This window comes from Crocodylus porosus, unplaced genomic scaffold, assembly GCF_001723895.1.
Source record: "Crocodylus porosus isolate Cpor-Errol unplaced genomic scaffold, CroPor_comp1, whole genome shotgun sequence".
NCBI classification, from domain to species: Eukaryota; Metazoa; Chordata; order Crocodylia; family Crocodylidae; genus Crocodylus; species Crocodylus porosus.
This window is the reverse complement of record NW_017728947.1, coordinates 9,987,810-10,013,916: the sequence shown is the minus strand read 5'-3', so window position 1 is coordinate 10,013,916 and position 26,107 is coordinate 9,987,810. Positions and strand designations below refer to the sequence as shown.

At 41.6% G+C, this 26,107-nt stretch overlaps 1 protein-coding gene across 5 annotated transcripts in view; it reads right to left on the bottom strand.

Moving 5' to 3' along the window:
• Positions 1–26,107, bottom strand: part of LOC109321318 (pleckstrin homology domain-containing family A member 7-like) — a 186,914-nt gene that overhangs the window by 24,972 nt on the left and 135,835 nt on the right. For 3 of the 5 annotated variants that reach the window (XM_019551903.1, XM_019551902.1, XM_019551904.1), the window contains exons 9-16: positions 21,064–21,586; positions 19,069–19,155; positions 18,551–18,670; positions 13,502–13,555; positions 6,340–6,408; positions 6,096–6,176; positions 3,085–3,234; positions 1,336–1,437 (exon numbers count right to left, since the gene is read on the bottom strand). In XM_019551903.1, coding sequence (XP_019407448.1) covers positions 1,336–1,437; positions 3,085–3,234; positions 6,096–6,176; positions 6,340–6,408; positions 13,502–13,555; positions 18,551–18,670; positions 19,069–19,155; positions 21,064–21,586 — 1,186 coding nt within the window. The remainder of the gene's footprint in view (positions 1–1,335; positions 1,438–3,084; positions 3,235–6,095; positions 6,177–6,339; positions 6,409–13,501; positions 13,556–18,550; positions 18,671–19,068; positions 19,156–21,063; positions 21,587–26,107) is intronic. The other 2 variants (XM_019551905.1, XM_019551906.1) reach the window with 2 other exon arrangements.

Sequence of the window (26,107 nt, the reverse complement as noted above, 5' to 3'; positions counted from 1 at the left end):
ACAGAAAGCAGTGTATAGGTGTGACCGAACACAAGTGCATGGCTGCAGACAGCTAAACAAATGGCTGTTTGGGTGAAAATCTGAACCCCTCATTGCATGAGGTATCAGATAAAGAGATTCCAAAATGTAACTGGGGTCTGAGGATCTCCCAGCTTGTCACTGTTTTCAAAATGGGAGGGGGAAAAAGGGATAGGAGGGAGTTCAGTCTGGGGTGTTTTCAGCCCCCCGGATGGTGGGGCAGGTGTATTGGAGTCCCCTACTGAGGTAGAGAGGCTCCAATTCACTCAATCCCCCCCACCCTTCTGAAAACAGCCAGCACTGGCGGAGAGCTGTGGCCATTGCTATGGGAACCTGGCTGCAAGGTCCCAGCCCGCAGCTAGATTCCCCTCCCCCTGGAGCCAACAGTGAACTTCTGTTTGGTCTGGGGTAATGTTGTAACTCAGGACACTTCATAGGTATTGTTCTGAGTAACAGCTGGGAGCTGCACTTCTATCTGCACCCTTGGTGTAACATACACCAGCAACATGTCTCCTTTTATTCTCTCTCTTACCTGGGGCAAAGTTGCCCCAGTTCAGAGGTTTGTCTTTTGTCCACTACATTTTTTACATTGCTGTAATGCCAGTTACACCAATATAAACATTTAGTCTGTCCCAGCCCCAAATACACAAGTGGAAATGTCACCTTTGGGAAGTATATTGTGCACAGAAACATGCCCAGTAGCAATTTGCTTGTTTTTTACTATATTAACAAGAAATAAACTTGAGCAAGCTCAACACTAAGTGTATGGACACGCCAGCATTGAGGGGGGAAACTTACAATCTTAGAAAACCTGGTGAGAAGAGGAGTGAACAAGCATTCCCGTAACTGATTTAAGACCCTGATGGCTTTCAATTACTGCTGAGTTTGAAATAAAACAATAAAACATGAACCAATCTAGCCCAATAAACCTTTCCACTAATATCCAAATGCAACAAGAATGACAAAAGTGAATTAATGACTGATGTTCTTAAAAACCAATAGATTTATTCACAAAGATAGATCAAAGTAAATATAAAACTAAAATTATGCATGATCATATATCAAGACAGTTATTAATAGCAGTGTGTAATAAAAATATAACAAAATACTGAAAAGTGAGCAGACGTGCAACATTCTAGGAAACAGTTATACACATTAAAAATAGTATTCTGTCAGCTATACTGCTACCATTTCTGTCCTTTGCTAGAGGTATGTGTAGCTATCCTGCACAGACAAAGTGTCTGGAGACTTTCTCCGATAGCTTAATTGTTTGAGAGATCTGAGCACTAGTAAGATAGTATCTGAAAACAGACTCACCTGAGTAAAAAATGATCCGTTCATCTGTTCCTGTAAGGCTTGCTTCAATTGGTTCACATCCTTTTCCAATTTCAGATATGCATTCCAAGCATTTTCCATTTCCTATTGGCAAAGAGAAAGACTAATGCAAACCTCAAAATAACCCATAACGCTTGGAAGTACTTTGGCCTTTTATCCAGTAAAGCAGATCAGCATACTCTTAAACTTTTACAAGTGTACGTTTACACTCAAGAAAGAAATATTATTCTGTTCTGAACTCAGTGGAACATCATATAAGCTTAAAGCTAATCATGAACTTCAAGCAGTGTACTGTATTAGAGCCAGAATGCTGTAGGCTGAGTCCACAATCTCCATCTAGAAAATTTAGAGTGTGGGTGTAAAAATCAAGTCCATGGCCCCTCCTACTACTCCCTCTCCCTGCTCACCTCTCCACCATGCTGAATACAGAGCACTCAGAATCCACCTTCCTTCCCTCCCCCAATGCCGCCCAGTCTGTGATAGTGCTGCAAGTGCATCTACATGAGCAGTGGACTGTGCAATTGTTTCTGGTGTTACTGCACAGCAACATCTTCACATGGTTTTTTTCTGATGCTACTGCACAGTAGTTTGTTACTACTGCACAGTAGTATCACATCACAGTTAGTGCCTCCCAATGATACTGTGCAGAAGCAGTGAGGTGGGGGGGGGAGAGGAGGAAGGGCAAGGGAGGAGCCATGTGCTGGCCAGAATGGGCACTGCATACAGCATAGGTATTAGAACATACATTTCATATGGTGTCTGCTCAAGCCAGCCTAGAATTTGCAGTATACAAGGTGTCCACTCTTGCATCTGTGGCATGGCAGAGTCCCAGACTAGGGGAGGGTGGGAGGGCAACACATGCAGAGTAGATCCTGGACTAGCTGGGGCAGGTGCTGCATCTGGCATGGCTCCCAGAGTGGATGCCACATAACGCAGAGCCTGGAGCACAAAGCCAGTTTGGTGGCATGAGGATCTGATCAGACCCAGAGGCAGCATCAGGAGCCAGTCAACAGGGCAGAGTAGGTCAGTTCTTTGGACATCCCTGATTTACAGCAATATGTCCACATGGAATGATCCAGCAATTATTAAGGAGAAAACTAATGACCAAAGGAATCCTAACAATGACATAAATTCTTAAAAGCGGACAAGGTTCTTTGGGTAGATCTTTTATTAGACCAACTAAATAGTTGGAAAAAGCCACACATCTTAATTTTATGACCCCATCCCTTCATTTACAGTCTGTACCAAAAAGAGACTGGACGAATTCTTGGAGGTAAGATGCATCAGTAACTTCTCAGCATGAGAGTTAGGGGTACAGCCTCGGACTCAGAACTTCCGAGACCTTAAATCCTGGAGGCCTCAAGTGAAAAAGGAACAGTGAAAAAAAACCCTGGTCATACCCAGGTCACTCTCCCTTTTGACATCCACTCTCTGCCACTGTGAAACATACAATACTAGGCAAGATGGACCTATGGTCTGACCCAGTAAATGGTGCTTCTTATGTACCAACAGGTATCTTGTTTAATGACAAACATTAATTAACAGCACACACTGTGCAATGGGCCAGGCTGGAAGAGCTGCAGTTTAAGACAGTTATTCAAAGCACAAAACTGCATTAGTTTTTTTTTTATCATGTCCTGTACATTAGGTTTAACCCTTTATGTGAAAACTAACTATTTTACTGTAGCTGGAACTTAATTTAGTATTTCTTTGGAGGCACCATATACATACGGTTGATACTTTAGATATTTCAGCCCGAATATGAATGAGATCTTCTTGCAAAAGTCTCTGCTGGTAAGAAATTTTTTCTGTGTGTTGTGGCTGGTCTTTATACTGCTCCATCTGTCTATGTAAAACCTCTAATACAGATTCCAACTGGTCCTAAAGAAAAAGTAAAACAGCAGTAAACTAGCAACATTTGTACAAGTTTTCACTGATTTACCAATGAGAATATAAAAAATTCTGTCTACTTTAAGTCTTTCTTTATACCTTACTTTAAACAAGGATCAGAGATTTGCCTTTATGAGACCAAAGATAGAAACTAAACATTACAAACTTGGTAATATCTATGATAAATAAGGTTATGGCATTCTTTCTATTACAAATCCTTGTTTAAACATTCATACCTTTCCAAAACAATAACCAAAAGGGATGAACCTTTTCAAGTATAGTCTCTGTGCAATGATTCCCGTTTCTGGAGAGAAACATCCCTGTCACCATTTCTTGAGTATGCTCTTTTCCAAATAAGATAGAAAGGGTGCTTGTAAATGTGATAGGGGTTTGGTTCTTAGGGCCGAATTCTGTGTCCCCTAAATTGAAATGGTGGGTTTTTAATTGAAACCCACCATTTCAATGTAGGGGTTTCCATCGCTGGTATGGTGAAAGGCCTAATCCTTTTTTTTCCCTGGCAGAGCCTGCCTGCAGCCAGGAGGCAAGCTACCACCTGGCTTAGCAGTCCCTGAGCTGTGAGGGTCCCCAGTCCTTCCCTCCACAGTGGCAGCACTCTCCCAGGGCCACCATGGTGGGCTGCTAACGGGCTGGGTGCTGCCCCAGCTCAGAGGCAGCACCTAGCTCGATCCAATCTTTCCTGACTCTGAGATGGGGCAGCACCTGGCCTGCTAGTTTCCCTCCTGGGTGGCCCCAGGGGATACTACCATCACGGAGGAAAGGACCAGGCCCCTCTGCAGCTCAGGGGATACTTGGCCCACTGGTAGCTCGCCCCCTGGCCATGGGAGAAGCGGGCAGCCTCCAAAAAAAAGGATCGGGCCTCTCGCTGCTTCTATCTTCAGCAGGCACCTAATGAAGGCAGAAGTGATGAGGGGCCTGATCCTTTCTTTCTGCGGAGCCTGCCAGTCTTTCCCATGGCCATAGGGCAAGCTGACTAATAGATACAATGCATCATTGCAAACTAAACTACAACAGGGTGTAGTTTAGTTTGCAATGATGCAAACTCATTTAAAAACCTCAAAACTCCTGCACATGTACTGTGTGATGCCATTAAGCCACACAGTGACATTTTCATCACGTGTACATGTTAGTGGCATCACGTGTACAAGTCCTCAAAGTGTATAATTTATTATTCACTGGAATAGCTAAAGTAATCAACTCATTACAACATTTTCTATGGAGCTTTAATTTAAAAAAAAAAATCTAGTGTTGGTGTATTTGCATATGAGCTCCATTGAAAACTGAAAGAGGGCACCAGTTTCTTTTCAGAAGAGATTTTTCTCAATTGTCTCTGAATTCTTCAGGGCTTTGGTTTTTTGAGGGCTTTTTTGTTTGTTTTATTAAAATATGCTAATATAAGTTTCAAAGCCAGTAACATACCAGTAACATAAAATTAGTTTTACAAACAAACAAGAAACTTAATATTTACATTTTGAATTCTGACTGGGAATGATATGGAGGCAGGAAAGGGCAGGAGAATGAAGAATCTAGCCAAAACACCAAAATAGTAAATGCAACCGTGGAGATCTTGAATCCCAAATCTTCATGTAGATTTGTGCCTTTCCTCCTTGTCCTCTCCTGCCCTACAATTTTTTGTCTTATACCTACTGCTAGCACAACATACAAGCTACAATGTATTTAAATATGTTTCTTGCTATTGTGAATTTTTAATACTGCTGTGTGTGTTATTGCTGCTTGCCTGTCTGATAAGACTTCTGAGCCTCCTACCACAGTCATGTTAAAACAAAAAACAAGACTATTACGAAAAAGCACATTTTCTCCAAAGAGAATAATGAAAATCTGATGCAATCTATTTTTCTGAAAAGCTGGAGTGACCTCCCCAGAGCACAAAAGCCTGGGCAGTGTATATGGAGACACTAGGTTGCCCACACACCGGTGTCCCCCCTCTTGGCCTTGCTGGTTTAGTCCAAATGAAAGGCAGGTGCCAGCATATATGGAACTGGCTTAGCTGCAGTTGCTGCTAGAGCAAAGGAGATCATCTATTTGTCTTCTAACAGGGCTCCACTCCTAAGCTGGCTGCCAACCAGGGTTAAAGGTCACATTACACTTAGACTGGTCTAGTAAACCTAGATCAATCTAAGCCTATAACCATACAGAAGTTTGGTATGCATAGATCAGTCTAAAAAAGGTGCAAGCAACCTAAACTCGATGGACTCGACCTGGACTCGATGATCTCCCGAGGTCCCTTCCAGCCCTAATGTCTATGAAATAAAATAGACCTCATCCAAGGTGTGATCAATTGAGATCGATTCAGTTTAGACCAATGTATCAAACTTCTGTACTAGTTCAAAGAGCTCCATCTACCTTATCATGGAGCGTACCTCACTTCCACAAGCTTCTGGTGGCATTTTCTCTGCCAGGGGTAAGGCTAATAACCCCCTCTAAGGAGTTCTTCTGCCTGAAGTCATTGGCACTAGAGAGGGTCCTGGGTTATTTAACTGCCACCCAGCACTTTGCATTAACAATGACAGCTAGCAGGTATATCTGCCTTGATCTGACCTTTACAGAAAGTCACATAAAAATAAATGGGGATAGTTTTAAAATGCACACTGTTACAGCTTTTCAAACACACATGCCAAATTATATTCAAAATGAAATATATCTATTCCATTCTCTAATAAAATGATGTTCATAATGTTCAAAAAGAACGATTAAGATACTTGCACAACATCATAATTTGGTTTCGGCTTACAGTCCAAAAGTTTGAGTAAGAAACTGGTAAAAAAAAAATTACTACTACTACATTATATATAAAAACGTTCAATTTAATTTACTTTATTTTCCTTAAGAGTTCTTATTTTGTCTTCTAAGTCCTGTAGAATTTTGTCCTGTTCACAGAAAACGCTTAGCTTGACCTATAACAGAAAACCAATATTTAGATTATACTGAAAATCAAGCAAATTTTCATTGAAAGACTTGAGATTTTATTTGGATAGAAATAATAGTTAGAGTGTAATGGAAAGAGACAGATGTTAAAATAGCTATGATAAGATTTTGAAGGGATTATTTCATACTTACATCAATATCACTTTCTGCAATCTTGACAGGTTTTGTACTTCGTTTTTTTAGTGTATCATACCCCGTCACCTAAGAATAGGTTTTAAAAATGAGTGGCTGATGGCAAATTAAAACAACTGTGTTTCAATAATACATATTTTTGTTGAATGCTCAAGGCACCAACAGTAAAAATAAATATTCAAAGTTTTATCATTTAATAGAAGAGATTTTAGTTAAATTCTAAGTATTATAATTATATTAAACAGTAATATAATTTTCTTAACATGAACATAAAACACTCCAGAATTATTGCAAAAAGGTTTGTCATAAAAAAAATTATTTGAAAAGATCATAATGGTAAACTAATCTCTAATCCAAAAAAGATTACCAACTAGTTAAGAGGCTATTTAATCATTTTGGCAATAGTGTAAGATTTATAAGTAAAGATAACATAGATCCTATTCGTTGTTTCACACAACATAGTGCCCCTGTTGTGCAAAAGACATAATACACGAGTACTCTCTCTGAAGTTCATGGGACTGTTCATGTTCTTTAAACATAAGTGTAAGTATCTGCAGAATATAGGCCTAGCTGACTAAAAAATGTCTTTTATACAAGATAGGACATTTAGTCTGGGGCAGAATTCAAGAGCCAGATACAATGTGCTTTATTTTTCCTACTGCTTTTCGTTTCTAGTACATTTTCTTTTATTCTAATAATCGCTAGCTCCAATATGTAACTTCTGGAAAAGAAAGAAGATAATCCTTTAAAATCAGCAATGATTAACTATACTCTCAACTTTTGTGGTAGATTGTTAGGACAGTAGTTTGACTAGGAATGGGTGTGAGCATGGCACCAGCCCCAGCCACCAACTTAAAGGGGCCACAAGATTTGTGTTTACCATCACTGACAGCCTGGTTGCTACTATACTGCCCCTGGCCCCAAAACTGCATGTTATGACTGAGTTAGGATGGAGGCACAGTCATTTAGTCAACTCCCAGGCTGCACCTCACCTGTTCTATGGACAGACAGAAGACTAAGGGTTCTCGGACTGGCAGTCAATTTCTCTTCATGGTCCCTACATTCTTTTAGAAAATACAATTTAATGAAATAACCTAATATTACTAGATTGTAGCTACTTGTAAAGCAAATAGTATCCAGTCAAAGAATTTCCTTATATTGACTTTTTGCTTCTTTCTTTCATACACACTAATAAAGTTTAAAGAAAAGTTCTGTCATTACTTACCCACGGGAATCAATTTTCTAAACTAAAACATGACTGCTGGCATCTGTATCCCCGTATATACTTTGTTTAATGACTTAACTGGGTTCTTAAGACATCACTGCATAGGTGTGTTTTTGCTACAATAACAGTCATCACAGCAGATGAATCCTGGGAAGTTCCTCAGATTGTCATTTACCATTATTTTAGAAAAAGCTCTTTTTACATGGGACCTTCAATTACTATTCTAGCCTTAAAATATGAGAGATTCAGATATAACTCATGTCTGTGTGTCTACCTCTCTGTTTTCAAAGATGCCATGCATATTTATCAAATGAATTAATTAAATGTTTGTTATTTCCATCACCAAATATAGAAACTGGTTTAAATTTGTATAGAATTTTCAACATTATCCATCCAACAATACAATGTTTTACTTTGGATTTTATTTTCTTTTTAAAAATGTTAATATAAGTAATTTAGCATTATTATTTGTAAATAGTAACTCACATTTTAAGAATATGGAATTATTTACTTAAACATAAATATAACCACTTCCAAGTACTAAATGTGTTCATTTAGTAATCTGTAAGCTGGTAGGATGGGAAAACTTCTACCAAAGCACCAAAATCAGCAACAACAAAAGATACTGTAGCTACTTGGCTATAATTTAGAACGAATTATGTAATCAAATGTAATAAGTTATCTTAACTTTAAAGCAGTGAAAATGAAAACATAATATTAAGTTCAGCATGCTTTCACATTTTCGTAATTACATAAAGGAGTGACTACTTAACACAACCATTCATTGTCAACACATGAGAGGATGAATCCAAGCATTGAGATCAGCCATAATTTTGCATACAGCCTCAAAAAAAAAAAAAACTTACAGGAAGCTCTGCTGTATATATCATGAGACACCTGTGGAAGCTAGGGTATGCAGACATTGACTGCTGCTTGGAAAAGCAATGGAATGATCACATTTCAGAGACAAGCAGTCTTACATTTATACTGGACAGTAAACCTTGTGCTGAGTTCTTTAGCACTTTGTAAACCATGTTGATCACAGGTCCATTATTTTTTATCTGTTTCAAACAAAAGTTTAGTCACCGCGTCTTATAAAAAATATGACATCCCCAAACCCCATGAACAATGACAATACAAAGGTACCAGATGTTGGGTCTGTGTGTAAAGCTGGTATTTTAAGGCAAAGGTAGGTACTACAGCAGACTTGTTATTGCTTATTACCCCTTCACCGAACAAGGAGTAGTAACATGTGGATAACTTCTGTTACTTCCTGACTGTTAGGGAACATGGAGTCACAATCTTCAATCCCTGCACTTCTACCATATCACCAGTTTAAATTTAAAATAAAAAACTCAAATATCTTAAGGGATAATTCAGTTCAAAATCTACAGCACCTGATACTTGGCAACATCATAATATAAAAAGCAGGAGTATCATCATAACAAATATAAGATTGGAGCAATGTAAAATGAGTTTTTCAACTCCCTGTAATTTGGGTTTTCCAGAATCACCTCTCTTGTACAAAGAATATGACGCTGAATTAATTATATGATCCAATATTTATATTTTAAATACCATGGCAATGCACCAAGGCATTGATTAATGCTGCAATATGCAACTCCTTGATACTAACATCAGAAATAGTTTCCTGGATACAATATTTTAAAAATGTCAATAAACAAAGATAGACCAATGAAGGAAGGTGATAGCACAATAGGACAAAAAGAAAAAAGATTTCTTTGGGGTCAAATTATTACTTAAATGATGCTGTCCTGCACTTAATTATTAAGTTATCCATTTTTATGTTGTCATATAAGAACCATGAAGAAAAATGGATTGCAGGTTTGGAGACTGGGAGCCAATGGAGTGAAATGAAGACTAAGACTGGACAAGGAGCTGGGGCAAGGGAAGGTAAGACTGAGATCCATGATCTCATACTATTTCTCCACAGTATCCTGGCTTCATTCAGTGCACATAAAGGACATGCTTGGCAAGCATGGTCTTGTGGTTTAGGTATGGGGTTGGCAACATATGGCCTGTAGGCCATAGCTAGTCCATGGAGCCACTGGTTCTGGTTTGAAGGCCTAGAAGGCTTTGCCAAACTTTTGTTTCAGTTGTTGACTGCTGCCATGGAGATGTGAAATCTAATCCATCCTCTACCACAATTTCCAAGTGATACAGGTGAAAGCATTTATAAAGGACTCTTCCTAAATGGTCACAAATTACATATTATTTTCTGGATTCTTAGTTTGGGAGGCAGATCTGAATAAATGCTGTGCACTCCCCACTTGAACAGTCTCAGGGACAGCTGTGCTCTGAATGCATCAAGTATTGTATAATATGTGCTCTAAAAGTAATCAGGTACTACCCATCTCAAACTGGGGACTCCAATTAGGATATACTTTTCACCTTTGTTTCTATACCTTCATCTCCTATGTGCAGGGTAACACCAACAACATCCCCATATCACAGGGTGACTATCCATTTTCTAACTTCCATGTCTATCACTTAACAAACCAAATTATTTTAGATGTAGTGCAGTGAAGGGTGGAATACATAACTACTCCTTGGGACTTAAAGCCATTGTACTACATCACTGTGAGCTATGATGACCATACATCCAGGTTTGGTTGGGACAGTCCCAGATTTCACAGGCTGTCCTGGCCAGTTGGTGAAAATTGAAACAGAAGTCCCAGAGTCAGCCATCTAACATGAACCCTTCTTTCTCTACTGACTGTACTGTGCATGCACGTGGCACAGCAGAACTAGCCTGAGGGAAAACGGTGCCCTAGATGAACTTGTACTTTGCCCCCCCCCCCCACTTCCTAGTAATCCCATTGGTGTCCCTTCCCTAAGTCAGCAGCACTACTGCAGACAGAGGCAGGCAGCCACGGCATGTGCTGCAAGAAGGCAGAGCAGCATGGTGCACCAGGCAGGTGGCTGGGCAGGCACTGCTGCAGCTGTGCAGGAGCAAAGCAGGTAGACTGGAGCAGGTGCCACACTGCCAAACTTGTCCAGCCTGGCCCCATCAGGAGAGCACCAGCTGGAGGCAAGGGATGGTCTGGGAACTGCTCCAGTTTGCCTACGTTGCTCCTGCATAGCAGTAGTACACCATGCCACTCCACCTTCACTTGAAATACTGTTTCAGATTTCCTTAAAGATAATATGGTCACCATCCTGTGAGCAAATTAAGAATGAAGGACAAAGAGTGGGAGGTAATTCCTGTCATTAGGGTATCCAAGGTGGACTTACTAAAGGCTTTGGGATGGGGAACGATACAGGGAAGCACATCCTGAGGCTGTGGGGGAAAAGGTGGGGAAGCAGAGGCTGCAGGGGTGGAGGGAGGCAGAGGCTGTGGAGGGGTGAGGAGACAGGAAGCAGAGGCTAAGGTATAGGGAGGCTAGAGGCAGGGCTCAAGCCCCCTGCCTGTCCCCCACTATTCACCTCCGCCCCACCACTACTTTCCTCACTGCAGCAGTTGGGGGATGGAATTTAAAACAACCTTCTAATAATTAGATCTATAATAATATTATTATATATAATATTATAACAAAGTTAGAAAGTTTCCATGTATAGAATCTAATTACTAGGGGGGTCATTTTGGATGCAAGTAAATACAATATTTCACGGATATTAATCTTCACAACATTCCTGTGAACGTAGCTAGTGGTCCTTATCCCTTCTTACACAAATGGAAAATCCAGATACAGACAGTTTACAGACTAATTGGTAAAAAGTATCAACCAAGTTTAAGGTGCCCAACTTGAAATACCTACAACTCTATTCTTCAGAAAATTTAGTGGTTTCACTGTTACTTATGTTCCAAACATGGCTCCCCCTGACTTGCAAGTATTTGGCATTCTGCAAAGCTGGCCTCCCCTACTTAAATTGGATGCTAGGAAATGAGGATCGCATGATTCGTAACAAAGAGAGGAAGCTTTGATTTGAGTGATTTAAGTGATTTGTTCAATATCACATAGGAACTCTGGTCGAGGTGGGGATAGAATCCAGTGCTCCAGGGCAGCATTCCAATAAGAGCATCCTTTCTCTTTCTGCAGTGCATTTTTTCCATAGTGTCTTGCTGAAAAATAGCTGAACTCTTTAACCTAATGAACTTTAAAACATATCTGCTTGAATGGTTGGTTTGGAAAGTTATAAACAACTGAAGAAGTTTTAAAACGGGGATCACTGATCAATCTTAACTACAGGTAGTGCTACAAACTTCACCGCATATAGCATGATGGGAGAGTGTTCATCAGCAGGTTACACGGAGCTTCTCATACTGGCTGCCCACATGCAGCTCCCACTGACAGCCAAGAAGCTATCTACACACAAACAATGGGGGTAATTAGGCTTCAGATTTTATTCTATTTTCAGACTTATTTATAGTTTATATACAGTGGGCATGTCTACACATTCATTCATGTGCAGTAGTTACTGCACATTTAGTTTAGTACTTGCTTAATGAAGTACTAACTAAATGCTCAGTAACTACAGTTACGGTTACAGATGTCTTTTGAAATAGATTTGCTAAAACCTGGCTTTCAGAAATCTAATTTGTTTTCAATTACCTGCGCTGCAAAGTGGATGTCTATTTTATTTTAGACATAGATTTTAATAGCTAGGGTTATAATGTTTCAGTGAACATCTGGAATAAATATAACATGATATCGACAACTTGACACAACCAAAAATTTGAGATCTCTCTTGGGGAAGATATGTCAATTAATTCAACTCACCACTGGATGCCACTATTGCTTGACACAAATGTTAGTGCAGTATTTCACTGGCAATGAAAAACTTGATTTTAAGAGAAGGAAGAACCTATAAAATAATTTTTTATAGGCTGAACCTGGAAATTTTTATCAAATAAAATACCAGGTATGAGGGACAAAAATGGATACTCATGAATTAAAGTGAGCCCTCCACAGTGTAGAACACTTTTAACAGAAATGAAAAAAAAATCCTTATATTGTTGAGGATGTGAATGCAAACTCTAACCAGCATGAGTAACATCTGGACCTATTTTTCAGATTCACACTGTTCTTCGTTGTACTAGTGCAGGATGTTTCTGACCAGCAAACTGCTTAGTCATGTCATGAAATGGTTAGGAAAGCATCTCTTCACTTTTAAATGAACCAACAAGAATAATCTACGGAAGCAGCCAACAGGTTCTGCTTGGAGCTCTGTCTAATCTTTGGTAGTGAGTTATTTATTTGATTTATATGCCACCCTATCTAAAGAAGGTTCATGGATGCTTACAATGAAGCTCACGAGGTATTTATACTTCATTCATTATGGTAGAAAAGCAGATAAGTGGTTGGCAATCTGCTACATTTCATGGGATGAATAGCTTGAAGAAGACAACTATAGTTTTGGATCTACCAAAATGCGAGTAAAGCACTACCACATTAATAATATGTATGCAACAGAAGGTTTCCAAATGTTCAACACATCACCCATTAAAAATAAAAACATGATAAATGTGTTTAGAATGTCAATATTATAGCCATAGGCACCTCTTTTCTGATAATAATAAAGGGAAAAACAGGTTAAATAAATTTTGTCTTTTAACTCCAAAGATTCGGCTTTAAACTTATTACTACCATAATGCTGTAATAGGGAAATATTTTCAATTAATTTTGCTGGTTTTTTAAACCTTCAAAATAGAATTTATTACTTGGCTCTGTTTTCAAGTTAAACTACAAAGAATTTAATGCAACAAGCAAATTTTCTAATTGTATAGTTTCATTTTATAATTAGTTCTCTCAAAACACTTCAATTCCAGCAATATTCAAAGTATATCAAAGGAGAATTCAACATTCTAGATTCTCAATAGGAAAGGGTTGTGAATGTGACAGCTAGAAAGAACACATGCAGAAGACTGATGGTATGAAAAATACCGGAAATATTATTCCTATAATTATGCCCTACCTTTAGATCCAGATATTCCAAATCTTTCTTCAGCTGGAGGTAGGTATCATCAGCCTTCATTTAAGCATACAGGGGGAAAAAAAACAAAAACAAAAAAACAATGCTATGTATTCTAATCCTTACTTCTCAAATACTGGAAACTTTGCATTAAGTGAATATATAAGTGAGAAAGAAAAGTTGCAAGTAGGAGGGATAGAATAAGCACATTTGCCTCACCAGCACATTGCTGCTTATGGTTAAATATAAAATGGGCAAAGTGTGTTCACAGAGAGCTTTACTACCTCTTACCCACTCTCCAAACAGAAATCTGACATTCCCCACCCATCCTTATATAATATGCAGAGGTAAAAAAAACAGGTATGGCTTAAATGATTTTCTTAGGCATGACACAACATATTTGGCCAATACTGTATCTACTCACATTCTACCTGTACCTTTCCCTCAAAATCAGCCCTTCAAAATTAGGGTGCATATCTTAAGCAGGGAAATTGATTTTCTGAGCTGTAATGGAAGAATGGAAGCACAGATGGTAGCTGTAACACCTGCTATACTTCTCTCCCTGCTGGCCCCAGAGGCAAGGGACAGAAGTTGCACATAACGCAGTTTAAGTGATCAAAAACTGGTTTAAACCTGTAACAGAATAGAAGTTCAGTGCACTTAAACCACATTTAAAATGGCCAAGACCAGCTGGCTGGGTGTAGTATCAGACTTAACTCACAGAATCACAGAAAAGTAGGGCTGGAAGGCACCTCTGGGGGTCATCTAGTCCAAGCCCCTGCTCAGAGCAGGACCATCCTCAACGACACCATTCCAGCCAGCACTTTGTCAAGCCAGGACTTAAACACTTCCAAGGATGGAGATTCCAGCACTACTTTAAGCAACCTTCCAGTGCTTCACCACCCTCCTAGTGAGAAAGTTCTTCCTAAATATAAAACCCACACACACTTAGGTTGTGTATGGCCAAGCGTGTACTTACGGTTGTCGTGTGTGTGGGTTTTTTGGTGAGGGCAAGATGGCCCCTGTTGTTCTGGCCAAGCGCTCCGCATGTGGAAATTTGAGGTCTTGCATTTGGGCAAAATATGTAAAATCCTCTGGCCTGATTGGCCAGGGGGAACAAAGACTTTTCATACAAACTGGTTAAGAGAGACTGGAGCGTGGCACTCCCTGACTGAACAGGGCCATGGGGATGTTATCTGGGGGGATACAAGGTGAGTTAGGCTGGTTTGGGGAGGTGGAGAAGTTGCTAGGGGCTGCTGAAGAGTAAAGTCTCATCCAAGGGAGAAGGAATCTGTAGATAGCAAAAGAAGGGGGAGAATTGTCCTGGGGGGGGGAACCCCCTCCCTCCCCCTTTTTTTCTCCCTTTTCTGAGGGTTTAAGGGATTAATACCAGAGAGTAGGATATTGGCTCCTTGGGTTGGGTTGGCTGGCTAGGAATTAAGCCTGGCAGTTTTAAACAGGGTTGAAACCTGGGCATTTCTAATTCTGCTAGCTTTGAGCCGGGGTTGCAGTTTGCAACTTTCTACTCCCAGTGGAGCTGAGTGACCCAAACTACCTGCAGCCCAGGCCCAGAGTGTAGGCCTGGCTTTCCCCTTTGTTTCTTTTGATGGTCCTTTGCTCCAGTCAGGCTCTGTGGTTGGGTCAGCTGTAGCCAGTAATCAACCTGGCTCCCTTTTGAGTTTGTCCTGCAGTTTTCATTTCAGCAGGCCATCTTATCCCTCCCAGAAGTTTGGGGGGTGCATGCTGGCTGGAGCTATAGTCACCCCCTTCACCCCACCTCCCCAAAGATCAGCACTCTACCATTTCTCCAGGAATAACAGAGCTCCTTCCAACACAGAAGTGCCTAAAGGGGACAGGGGAAGTTAAGCCCCCACTGCAGGCTCCAACCAGCCCTGTGCCAGGCAGCACCCAGCTGGGGGTCTAGTGCCAGGCCAGGTGGGTATGTTTTCCCCCCTCACTGCCTCCTCAGGCAGCTTGGAGGCTGAGCAAGCAAGCGTGGTTGAGAGACTCAGGCCTGGTTCCCAGCTCCAGGTGGGCAGGTGGAGTAAAGCCCACACTGCAGGCTTCCCCCCCTGCGCTCAGTAGTACTCGGCTAGGGGTCCAGTGCCAGGCCAGGGGGGTGAGTTTTCCGCCCTCCACCTTTTAGGCTGGCTGATGGTGGCAGGGGCAATGCACATAGGTGACATCATGGGGGGGCATGGAGGGGCAAATATCCCTTCCAGTTTTTTGCACTGTCAGCAGGGTGTGGGGCATGGGGCTAGAGCCTGGCACGATGTGGTCAGTTCAGCTTCCCAATGGCTTGCAGCGTAAGCTCAGTGGGGCCAGGCTCTTCCAGCTTTGGTACTGGGCCAGCTGGAAATGGCACCTTCTGCAAGAGTGTGGCAGCTTTGCTCTGCCCCACCTTCAGCCCCTCAACAGGGATGGCTGGGGACAGCTCGTGTTCCGGCTCCACATCCGCAGAAGAGGAGGAAAGCCCTATGTGAGGTTCTCTTGTACCCGCCTCAGCCCCCACCCACCTTCCAGTGAGCTCCTGGTGTCCCTAGTTTGTTTTGTCACCCACAAGGGAAGAGATACGGCTGCTTTTCAGAGGTGGGTGGCAGGAGGCTCCCAGAGACTACCTGGTGGTTACCCAATGAGCGAACTCAGGCAACCCCAGGCACTGAAGCCAGCAGTGGCTGCAGCTGGGACAGACCAAGACGTTTGGGTTTGAACTTTGCAGCTTCAGGCTTACCCAGGTAAACAAGCGAGCTCCCCAGCCAGCCCTGCTCCAGCTATTGTCAGCCCTGCCACTTAGATTAGTGCCGGACTTCTTTATTTATTTGATTACTTTCCCTCCCTCCCTCCCTCCCATCCCTCACACCCTTCTCCACTGCTTGCCCTGTCCCCACAGCCTCCATCTCTGAGTCAGTCCCAGTCATTGCTACCCTGCAGCTTTGGCAGTGCTCCTCGAGTGCCAGCTCTAATGTGCCTAAGTGTTTGCATAGGGATGGGGGGCAAAGAAGGTTGCCATGGCTGGGCTGGGCAGGGAGGGTGTGGAAGGAGACAGTCCAGAGGGCTGGGATCAAACAGCAGCTACTGCCCCAGGTGGCTTGGAGTCTGAGAAGGGGTGTGGCTGGGGGACTGAAGCCCAGCTCCAGGTAAGTAGAGGAAGTAAAGCCCCCACTGTGGACTTCCCTCCCTTGCGACCCAGCTGGGGGTCAGTGCCGGGGGGTGGGAATTGTCCCAGTGTCTGGGAACCCCCCCTCCCTCCCCCATTTCTTCCCCCTTTTCTGAGGTTTTAAGGGATTAATACCAGAGAGTAGGATATTGGCTCCTTGGGTTGGGTTGGCCGGCTAGGAATTAAGCCAGGTCAGTGCCAGGCCAGGGGTTGTGTTCCTCCCCCACACCCTAAAGTCTAATACTAAGTCTGTACACTGTAGCTTTTGGTGATGCTGCAGAGTGTTTTCAACCTCTCTGGTTAGGACTAAAACGGGACTCTGGAAACATATTTTCATCATCATTCTGCCTTGCCAAAATAAGACGCATGTTTTATTTGTGGGGCATGTGGCATGCAAGAAAACATGGCATATTCAAAGTCGGATACTTTATGGAAAAAACATTAACTCATGGGCTGACAACCTACATCATATGCCCCTCTGACAAAATACTTTTTGCCTAAACTGATGTCAATCAGGTATCAAAATGAACTTTTTCACTACATAACAAATGTTTTTGGTACAATTTCCCCCCATGTTTTGAATGTGCTTTCCTTCATTTGAGAGTCAGAAAATAAGCCATGACTAACATTAAATAAATGTTCATTTTGAGAGCAAGCTTAACTTTTTCTGTTTTTGTGTCCAATTTCAATACCTATTCCTTTCTATTAAGTAGATGTTGCCAGTGTTGTCTTATAATTATGTATAGTCATAATACTCTTGATATGCTTTTACCGTAGTTACCTGAGGAAAAGCACATAGTCACGACAGAAAATATTTTTTGTCATTTACAACACAAGTGTTTTCAACAAATGATAAAGCAAACTATAACTAGTGCAAATATTTTGTTAATTGCCCAAAATATTTGGAACTTTGTTGTTAACATAATCATTTTGGATTCTGGACTCATTAAATTGCATAAAGAAATCCAAACTATTGTTTTCAAGTTGAGAGTCCAACTTTTGAGCCAGTGAAAATGGTCATTTGAAAACAATTTCTTCTAGCAAATCAATACATAATACTGATGGTTCTTAACAAACATTTGCTTAACATTGCTCTGGCATTCAACACAGACTGCAACAGAGAAAGGGATCACCTTAATGTATTAGCTGAAAACTCTACAGTCCCTAGTTTTGAACAGAAAGGATACCCACAGGTACAGCCCAGTCCATTTTACTGCAACTGTTCTGCAGGTGGAGTAAGTGAGGAGGAATGGTTAAACTTAAAAGAATTTAGAAACATTTTTAGGGCTTTAAAAGTGGTGACCGCTTTAAAACAGAGCCATTATGTTTTGTTTCCAGTTGCCTAGATGGTTACACTTCTGAGAATGTTACAAATCTAACAGCTGATCAAGAGGTATTATAACTGCATCTCTGTCTCATCTCCAATGTATAAGCTTTACAGTGGTACCGTTATTGACCTACAATGGCTACTATTAATGACTAACAAAACAAAAGGAAAAACAAACTTAAGAGCTATTCTTCAGTTACAAAACTGATACAGTCATGAGCTGCCATGAATATTTGAGCATGCTTAAAATAGTCAAATAGTGAAAAGAATTGTTTTGCTTCAATCAGAGTAAAAAATCTAACATATTTTTCAGGGGCAGCATTCTCAGAAGTACTATCAAAGCAAAATAATATTGAAAAGCTATGAAACCAAATGCAATAGCACCCCACAGCTTAAAATGCTTACCATTTACAGCAAGTACAATAGCAAAGAAAAAACCACAAATGATTCAGGAATCATAAAATACCAAAGAATGGGCAAGAAAGCACAGACTCAAGCATGTCACTAATGAAGCATTTGCAGAGTCACAAAATGTCATACAGCACAGACGAGCCAATCAGCAGCTGACCTGATAGGTGGAATTAGTTGGCAAGTGCTGCAGTAATTGGGCGATTGTGTAATTTCGTATACTAGCCAACTTAGCCTGATGTCTCCTTAATCGAATGAGAAGCAATGTTAGCTCTTCAGGCTGCAGGTATTTAGACACATTGTAAAGAGGAAATTAGCAGTCTTCAGGAAGAGTCACTGTAATTACATTCTTCACCTCAGCGCCCAGAAAGCATTTACTTGACATGACAATTATTCCATTAACTTTGCATTTAGTCAAACAAACAGCAAAAGATGAGGTTTTCCCAGGACACTGTACTTTAGTAATAAGACAAGAACATCAGAGACAATGCCTGCTCCTGCCCACACTGTTTCCATCAGCAAAATTCCCACCGACTGTATGGGAGCTAGGTTTGGTTCACACTGAAGCTTAAGTTCAAATTACTGGGGATTCAAATCACAGTTCATGAAAAAATACGGTGACTCAGGAATAGAAATGTTAAAGTGAGGGGAAAGAAAATGAATAACATTTCAACTTACCGACTTGCCGTGTAAACTGGGAGCACTTACAGTGTGGGTCATATAGCCCATAGCAGGCATGGATCGTCTGTCAATATGTGCAGAACTCTGTAACAAGTGGAGAAGCCCGTCAAAATTGTGTATCTTGCCTCAGGTAGGAATTATGTTCCTTCAGTTACTGTACTTGACTGGTATTTGGGAGGTTTGACTTGTATACAGGGATTATATGACAGTCTTCTAGTCAGATTTTGAAAAGTGTCTAAATCAGTGCAAGTTTTCACAATTTTGAGGAATACAGATCCTATTATGATAAAGACTATAAATAAACAACCAAGGATTTAGGAACTGACATACCAGATCAAACCTGGATGTATCTACAAGTGCAATTAAGTTGTAGTTCACACCGAATTTTACTGCTCCCAGGCACTGGGTTTACATGTGCGCCCAGGACCACAGCACATTGAACTGTGTTGGAGCAGCTGGCAAGAGGGTTCCAGAGGGGTCAGCCTGCCAGCCTGGGGCTGTTCCCACCTGGCTCAATGTGCTGCAGAGGGGCTGGCTGGGGCATGAGGGTGCCCCAATGTGGGGCTAGCTGGCAGGGCAGCCTCCACACTGAATATGGGGGCTGCCCATGTTCAGTTAGCCCCTGATGCCATGCCAGCTAGCCCCACACTGAAGCACCCTCATGCCCTAGCCAGCCCTGACAATATCTACATGTGTATCGTGGTGCACTAAATAACACTGCTGCAGGATAGTCCATCAGTCCTAACTTGTGTCTACAAATACTAACTTACAGCAGAGTTAATTATTTTCCTGTGGTCAAATAGGGCCACATGTGCAGCTGCTTAGACTTTACTGTGGAGCTAATTAGGCAATTCTTCAGTAAACATCTAACGTAGTTGCACCACCTATGAACATATTTAGTACATCTCTCAAGCAGTGACCAGTATGACATACTATAGAGAAAGGTACAAAACACTTTCACTTTGCCCGCCTTTCACTTTGATTAGCTGCTTTTCACTTGGTACTGCTTTCACTTTGATTAGCTCCTGAGAGTGCTCTGCTCTGTCCTTCCCAGAGACCTAAAATGGTGGCCAGTGAATGAGACCAGTTAGCAAATGTTTCTTGAAAACTTGGACTGGAATCTCTGTTCACAGGGCCCAAAAGGAGAGGGACTAACTAGCAAACCACAGCTTCCTTTTGAAGGAAGAGCTTCAGACAAATTTCTTTAACTTTCTGAGTTTGAGTTGATAAGGAGTGTGTTGCCTGGGGTCACATCTATATTTGAGGCGGTGGCAATGTGTAGGGGGTGCACATGCATTGCCTGTGCACCCCATCAGGCTGTGCTATCTGTTTAGCTGGCAAATATGCACCTGCAGTAGAACCTAGGCAGACAAAGAATAACTTCCTTGTTACTCTGGATGTGCTAGCTTGAATTTTTTCTACAAACATGTATATTAATGTTACAGGAGAGAACTATTGGACAATTTGTTTCACCAAAAAATAAACTTGTATTTATCTATTTAATAAGTAAGAAATACCATTGAAATGTGAATGGAGAAGATATGTGAGAAACATTATTTAAAGTAATATATCATTTCCCCATTAATCTACTATGAGAACATCCAGTACATGTGTAGACAGATACCCATGCCCTATTTACTGTATGCATATATAAACATCTGTATTAAAGAAATATTACAACATTTTTAAATAAGACATTCCATTAAAACTGCAGAGTAAGAACATTCCAAATTGACTTGGTCTGCCTTTCTAGAACCACCCAATTATTCTTTGCAAAACAACAAAAATTAATAAATCTGGGATGAAAGGAAGAAAATATTGACTCTGGAGCAAAAAATATTGTTCATTATTATGTTTACTTTTAGTGCTCGTATGATACTCTATTGCCATGGTTAAGAGTACAGATAAAATGCCTACACTAGCTAGATAAATTAATGTTTGAATGTTTAATATGATGTACATTGTAATTTAAGTTATATAAGATATATATACCTTCACAGCATGATTATGGATCTTCCTTGGTGAGCCGGCAAAAGGAACGTCTACAGTCTGTCTCTCATCAGATGGTTTAACTGTAACCCTTTCTGCAGGAGTATGTGGTCTCCTTAGTGGTAAATTTTTTGGTGGTCCTGGTGGAGGGATATCTGATGGAGATGGAGGGACAGAAATTGATCGTGGAACATCCAGGGAACTTTTTGATTTACTGTGGTCAGCAAAGTCTGAAGAACCTCCATAAACTGGGGCAGTAGGACTGCCATGTTTAAACTGCTGTCTCTGTTGCCACTCATATAGCTGCCATACAGTACCATCCTTATTAGCTTTCCTCTCCTCCTGGGACATCTTCAAGTGGCTAACCCGGTCCTGGGCATATTTGTAGTCACTTGGCAAATCGCGATTTGGTGGAGGAGAGCTCCCTGAAGGCTGCCTGGTATTCTTTGGCAAGGTATGATAATTTTCAGGAAAGGACACAGATTGACTGGGACCTTGACGAGTAAGAGTCTGATCAGAAGCATGACTGTATGGGGAAAAAAAAAAGATCTTGTTTTAAAGAAATGAGCATTTATCAAGAGGACCGGTCAAAGGAAAAATATTCCTCTTTCTAATTCACTTTACCTAAGGATCCTTTTTGTAGTGATTATGCAACTATGCAAAGAAAAGAAAGGTGCTCTTAAAGCCTGCCCCACAGGAAGAAATTTACTACTTACACATTAAGATTGTGACAGTCTGGTAAGGATTTTATTTCTGACAAATATTTGAAAACTACAACAATTTCATTCTTTGATTCATTTTTTGAGCAGCTTGGCCTCAGTACAACAGAACTAGCACCAAAGGAATATGCTACTTTACCTCTCTATTTAGAGCAACTAGAAAGTAAAGAGTGCAAAGAATGGAGTTAGAATTGTGTTCATTATTAACAGCAAATACTTTAATATTCAGTATTGTTTTATTTTTTGTGAACAAGTACCCTGCTCTCCACTAGGTGGTATAATTTGCTGCCTGACAACAGTGCCATTTATTCATTTACAAAAGAAACTGCATCTGAAAAATCAGAGTGCAAGAAGAAAACTAATCATATAGAATGAGCAACTGTTAATTGGAACATTTAGGTGGAAAATAGATAATTTATTATCAGTTCCTCTAAATACGATCACTTGTGCAGATGGTTTTAGTCCTTCGGAGTTACTTGTTATACCTTGTCTTTTTTTTATCCAAAACAGCAAAAGGAGCTTACAAGGGAACTCATGTAGTTTTCCTATGAAAAAACCATGCCATTTCCTGACTTGAGTATAATGCCTACAAAGTCACTTAAACTGCAGAAATTAAGCTATATACCTGCCAGCAGATTTAACATGTGGCTGGCAGCAAGAGCTGTTTTGATACATTAGGTACATTTAGCTCCCTTTCCAGCTTCAAAGCATTTGATTTCATGAAGACTTTCCACAGCCTGTAACACAAAAAACATATTTGCCTAAGTTTCAATTCTATATTTAGCCATTTGCTTTTTGTCCTTTTAGTTACTTGATACACTTGAGTCTATTGATTCAATGTCTGCAGTTAGTACCACTACTTATTCGGCAAGGTCTTCTGCAGAGTAAGTTTAAAAACCCACCATCATTACCCACTTTGCCTGATCTACTTTCAATAAAGAGAAAGAGACTTGGTGGTATGGGAAAGAAAAGAAAGCATAAGATTGAACAAAGTATTTTATGAAGCTCCCAAGATATATAGGAGGGACTGAAAAAAAAAGCGGGGGGGGGGGGAGAGAGGAAGACAAAGTAGATACCAATAACTGTTGATCTTAATGAGCTGGTTCTGTATAATTGTACCTGGAGCTTCAGAACTGCCTTAAAAATCTATGCTCATTTCAGAAGCATATGAATTCTCACAAAAAATCTGTATCATTGCCCTATGCTAACAGACTACACATCCCAACCATCTGTTTCTCTTCTCATACCACAGTCCCAGGGCATCTTTACATGTGCTCCACAGTTGGGTGGGGTGAAGAGGGGCTGTTTTAAACAGGAATCCATAGTGTTAAAAACAGTCTCTCAGGAGCTATTCTAATTAAATCACCTGCAGCATTTTGTGTATTTAGTGTCCCACACTTCAAAATGGCAGAGGGGGCGCTTTAACTAAAACTTGTTCAATGAGCTTTAGTTAAAGTACTCCCTCTGCCATTTTGAAATGTGGTGACACTGAATACACGTGATTTCCAGGCTGCTGGAGCGTTCTAATTAGAACACTCCAGCAGACTTGATTAATCGAGTCTGCTTAATCTGCTTGATCAAGCAGCCTTGATTAATTGAGTCTTCTCCATCGTGTTCTAATGAGAATGCATTGGAGCAGGTGTTGGGCACATGTATAGCTGCCCCTACTTTTACACAGAACTCTGTAGTAGAAGGGAAGCTAGTACAAAAGTGATTGTCAATGACCAACAGTTACTAGTTAGGTAACCTCTTTTGACACTGGCGTGCTCTGTGCATTTCTGCTAGCAGACCATTAGGAAACATTGTTCTGCCAGGTGAGTTGGGGGGAGCTTTAATTAAATGGGGACTACACCATTTTCCTCAACTGGCCATTGGAGCATAATGTTAGTCCAAAAAAAGGTGTAAGGTAAAACTAGGCACCCAACTCCAAGTTGCTGCTCTGCATAACTCCAGCAGGGAAACTTGCCTACAGCACAATTCTGATGCTGTGGGGGCTTTTCTAGTGTCAGTGAGGCAAATGAGTAGGCTTTTCAACCACATAAAACCAGCTTAATCTTCTGCCGTTCCAGCAGTCTTATGTTTCAGATCCCCTAATGGACCTAGTTAAAGGATGTTTTTACAGGAACTGATGTCCTTTTTCTGGCACAGAAAATATCCTTAGCTAGTCTGAGAAGGCTGTTGCTCCCTGGATGAATTTTTAATATATTAATCAAAAGTTCAGAAGTCTCAGAACACCTGTTGGGAGCTGGAGAGTGGTTGCAGTTCTCCAACAACTTCTGAAACCGCCCATTATTATCAGGAAGGGAAATAGAGGAAGTATTTTTTTTTTTTTACTTTCTGGGAAAAATATTTGTCTATTCCTTCAAAATGAATTTTCTACTGGGTTTTCTTAAGAAGTCTTACTATGCTGTTCAGATTCAGACACATTTGGTGAATCCATCGCTGGTATGAACACTGGCAAGGGAAGTGACATTAATATCAGACAAAAAATAGGTGCACACTATTACCAGGATGAAATCAGTTTCAGAGTGGGTCTTGTAGCCTTGAAAAAATACCTTCCTACTTTACATACTTTAGCTGGCCCACACTGGCAGCTAAATAGAGCCCTCCATGAGTTCCTTCTATCACCTGAACAAAGGGAAAAGGTCCAGGGTCCTCAGGTTGAACTAAGGCACTCTTCAAATTCTTCTACAGATATATTCTGAGGCAGCTCTGGATTGGGTGTGGAGGTGCATGTACATACCCTATCAGGTAGCAAAAAACACATGCGCTAGTAGCCTCACTACTGGATCCTCACTCAGACATGAAGACAAGCAGCATTATCATGGCCTGAATTGATGACAAGTAAGTTAATGGGTGACAGTCTGAAGAAGAGGTAGTAGGGATGTTGCCTGAGAGTCTTTGAAGTGTCTACAGCCCACAGAGTATAAAATAGGGGAGCACTGACAGAGATTTTGGGAGCTGATATAGATAGCCGATTTTTAAGGAGGCATATCAGCCAATACCAATCCGATTTCCGATACACAGCCCTGCAGCTTGGAGAGCTGCATGCAGCTGGTAAGTCTGTTGTGGTGGAAGGGGAGAGGGAAGGCGGGGGGGGCAGATCAAGGCCACTGCAGTGAGAGAGGGAGCGGGACTAAGGATGGGACCACCCAGCCAGGGTTGGGTGGGGCACAGGATGGAGCCATAGCTCATCCAGGGGCTGCAGGCAGGGCGCGGGCAGTTCCTGCTGCTGCGTACAGCCCGGGAGGGCATGGGGTGGGGCATGTGCTCCTGGATCTGTGTGGGAGGAGCGGGGGGGGCTGCCACTGTGGGTTGGGGCCGGCACTAGGCTCTTCCGGGGGACGGGGCGGAGGAAGGCTGTGCTGTGCTTGGGGCAAGTTATGTGGGGGGGACTGCAGCCACCCCAAAATTCACCATAGCCCACTCATAGCACTCCCTCCCAGTGCCACTGCTGCCAGCTCTAAGTGTAGCCCCCCCCCAACCCCCCCTCACACACGCACACCGGGAAGAGCCCAGCACAGCCTTGGCCCCAGCCCACAGTGGCAACCCACCCCGCCCACATCTCACGCAGATCCAGGGACACATGCCACCCCAGGGTGCGTGCAGCAGCAGGATCCATCCCTGCCCCTGAACCCCCTGGATGAGCTGTGGCTCCAGCCCACACCCTGCCCTGCCCCAGCTGGGCAGCCCCAACCCTACCTGCACTCCCTCCCTCACCACAGGGGCCTCGATCTGTGTGCATGCACAGGCATTTGTTGGCCATATTATCAGCCACATCAGGCCAATGTCCGATACAGTTAATTTTCTTTACGTCAGTGCCATTCCAATATCAGACTGATGTATCAGTGCACCTCTATTATAAAAGGAGAGAGATCATGGGATTTTTTGTTTTGTTTTGTTTCTACTTACTGCCCTCTTTTATGGGGAGGTGGCTTTTTTCCCCCCGAAATAGATGTTTGACTGAAGCAGAAATCCCAAAGCAGACATGTTGATGCTGGAGGACAAGTCTGGGGTCACTTCTGTGTAAGGCAATGGTTCTCAACCCTTTTAACTCAAGGTACCCCCTTGAAAAATGCCAGCTTTTAGTTTTCACTCGTTTTCTGACTACAGAAAAATAATACGGCAGTTCTTCTTTTGCAAAGAATTCAGAAAGACTACAAGTCAGAATATTTTTAACACTATGGATTTCTGTTTGAAATATCTAGGTTTATCTTGCAAATCATGAAACGCCACATTCTTCACACTCCAAACAGAGCAAGAGATCCGAGAGGACCCAGAAGAGGAGGAGACGCGTGCTCGTCATAGGCGATTCCATCCTGAGAGGT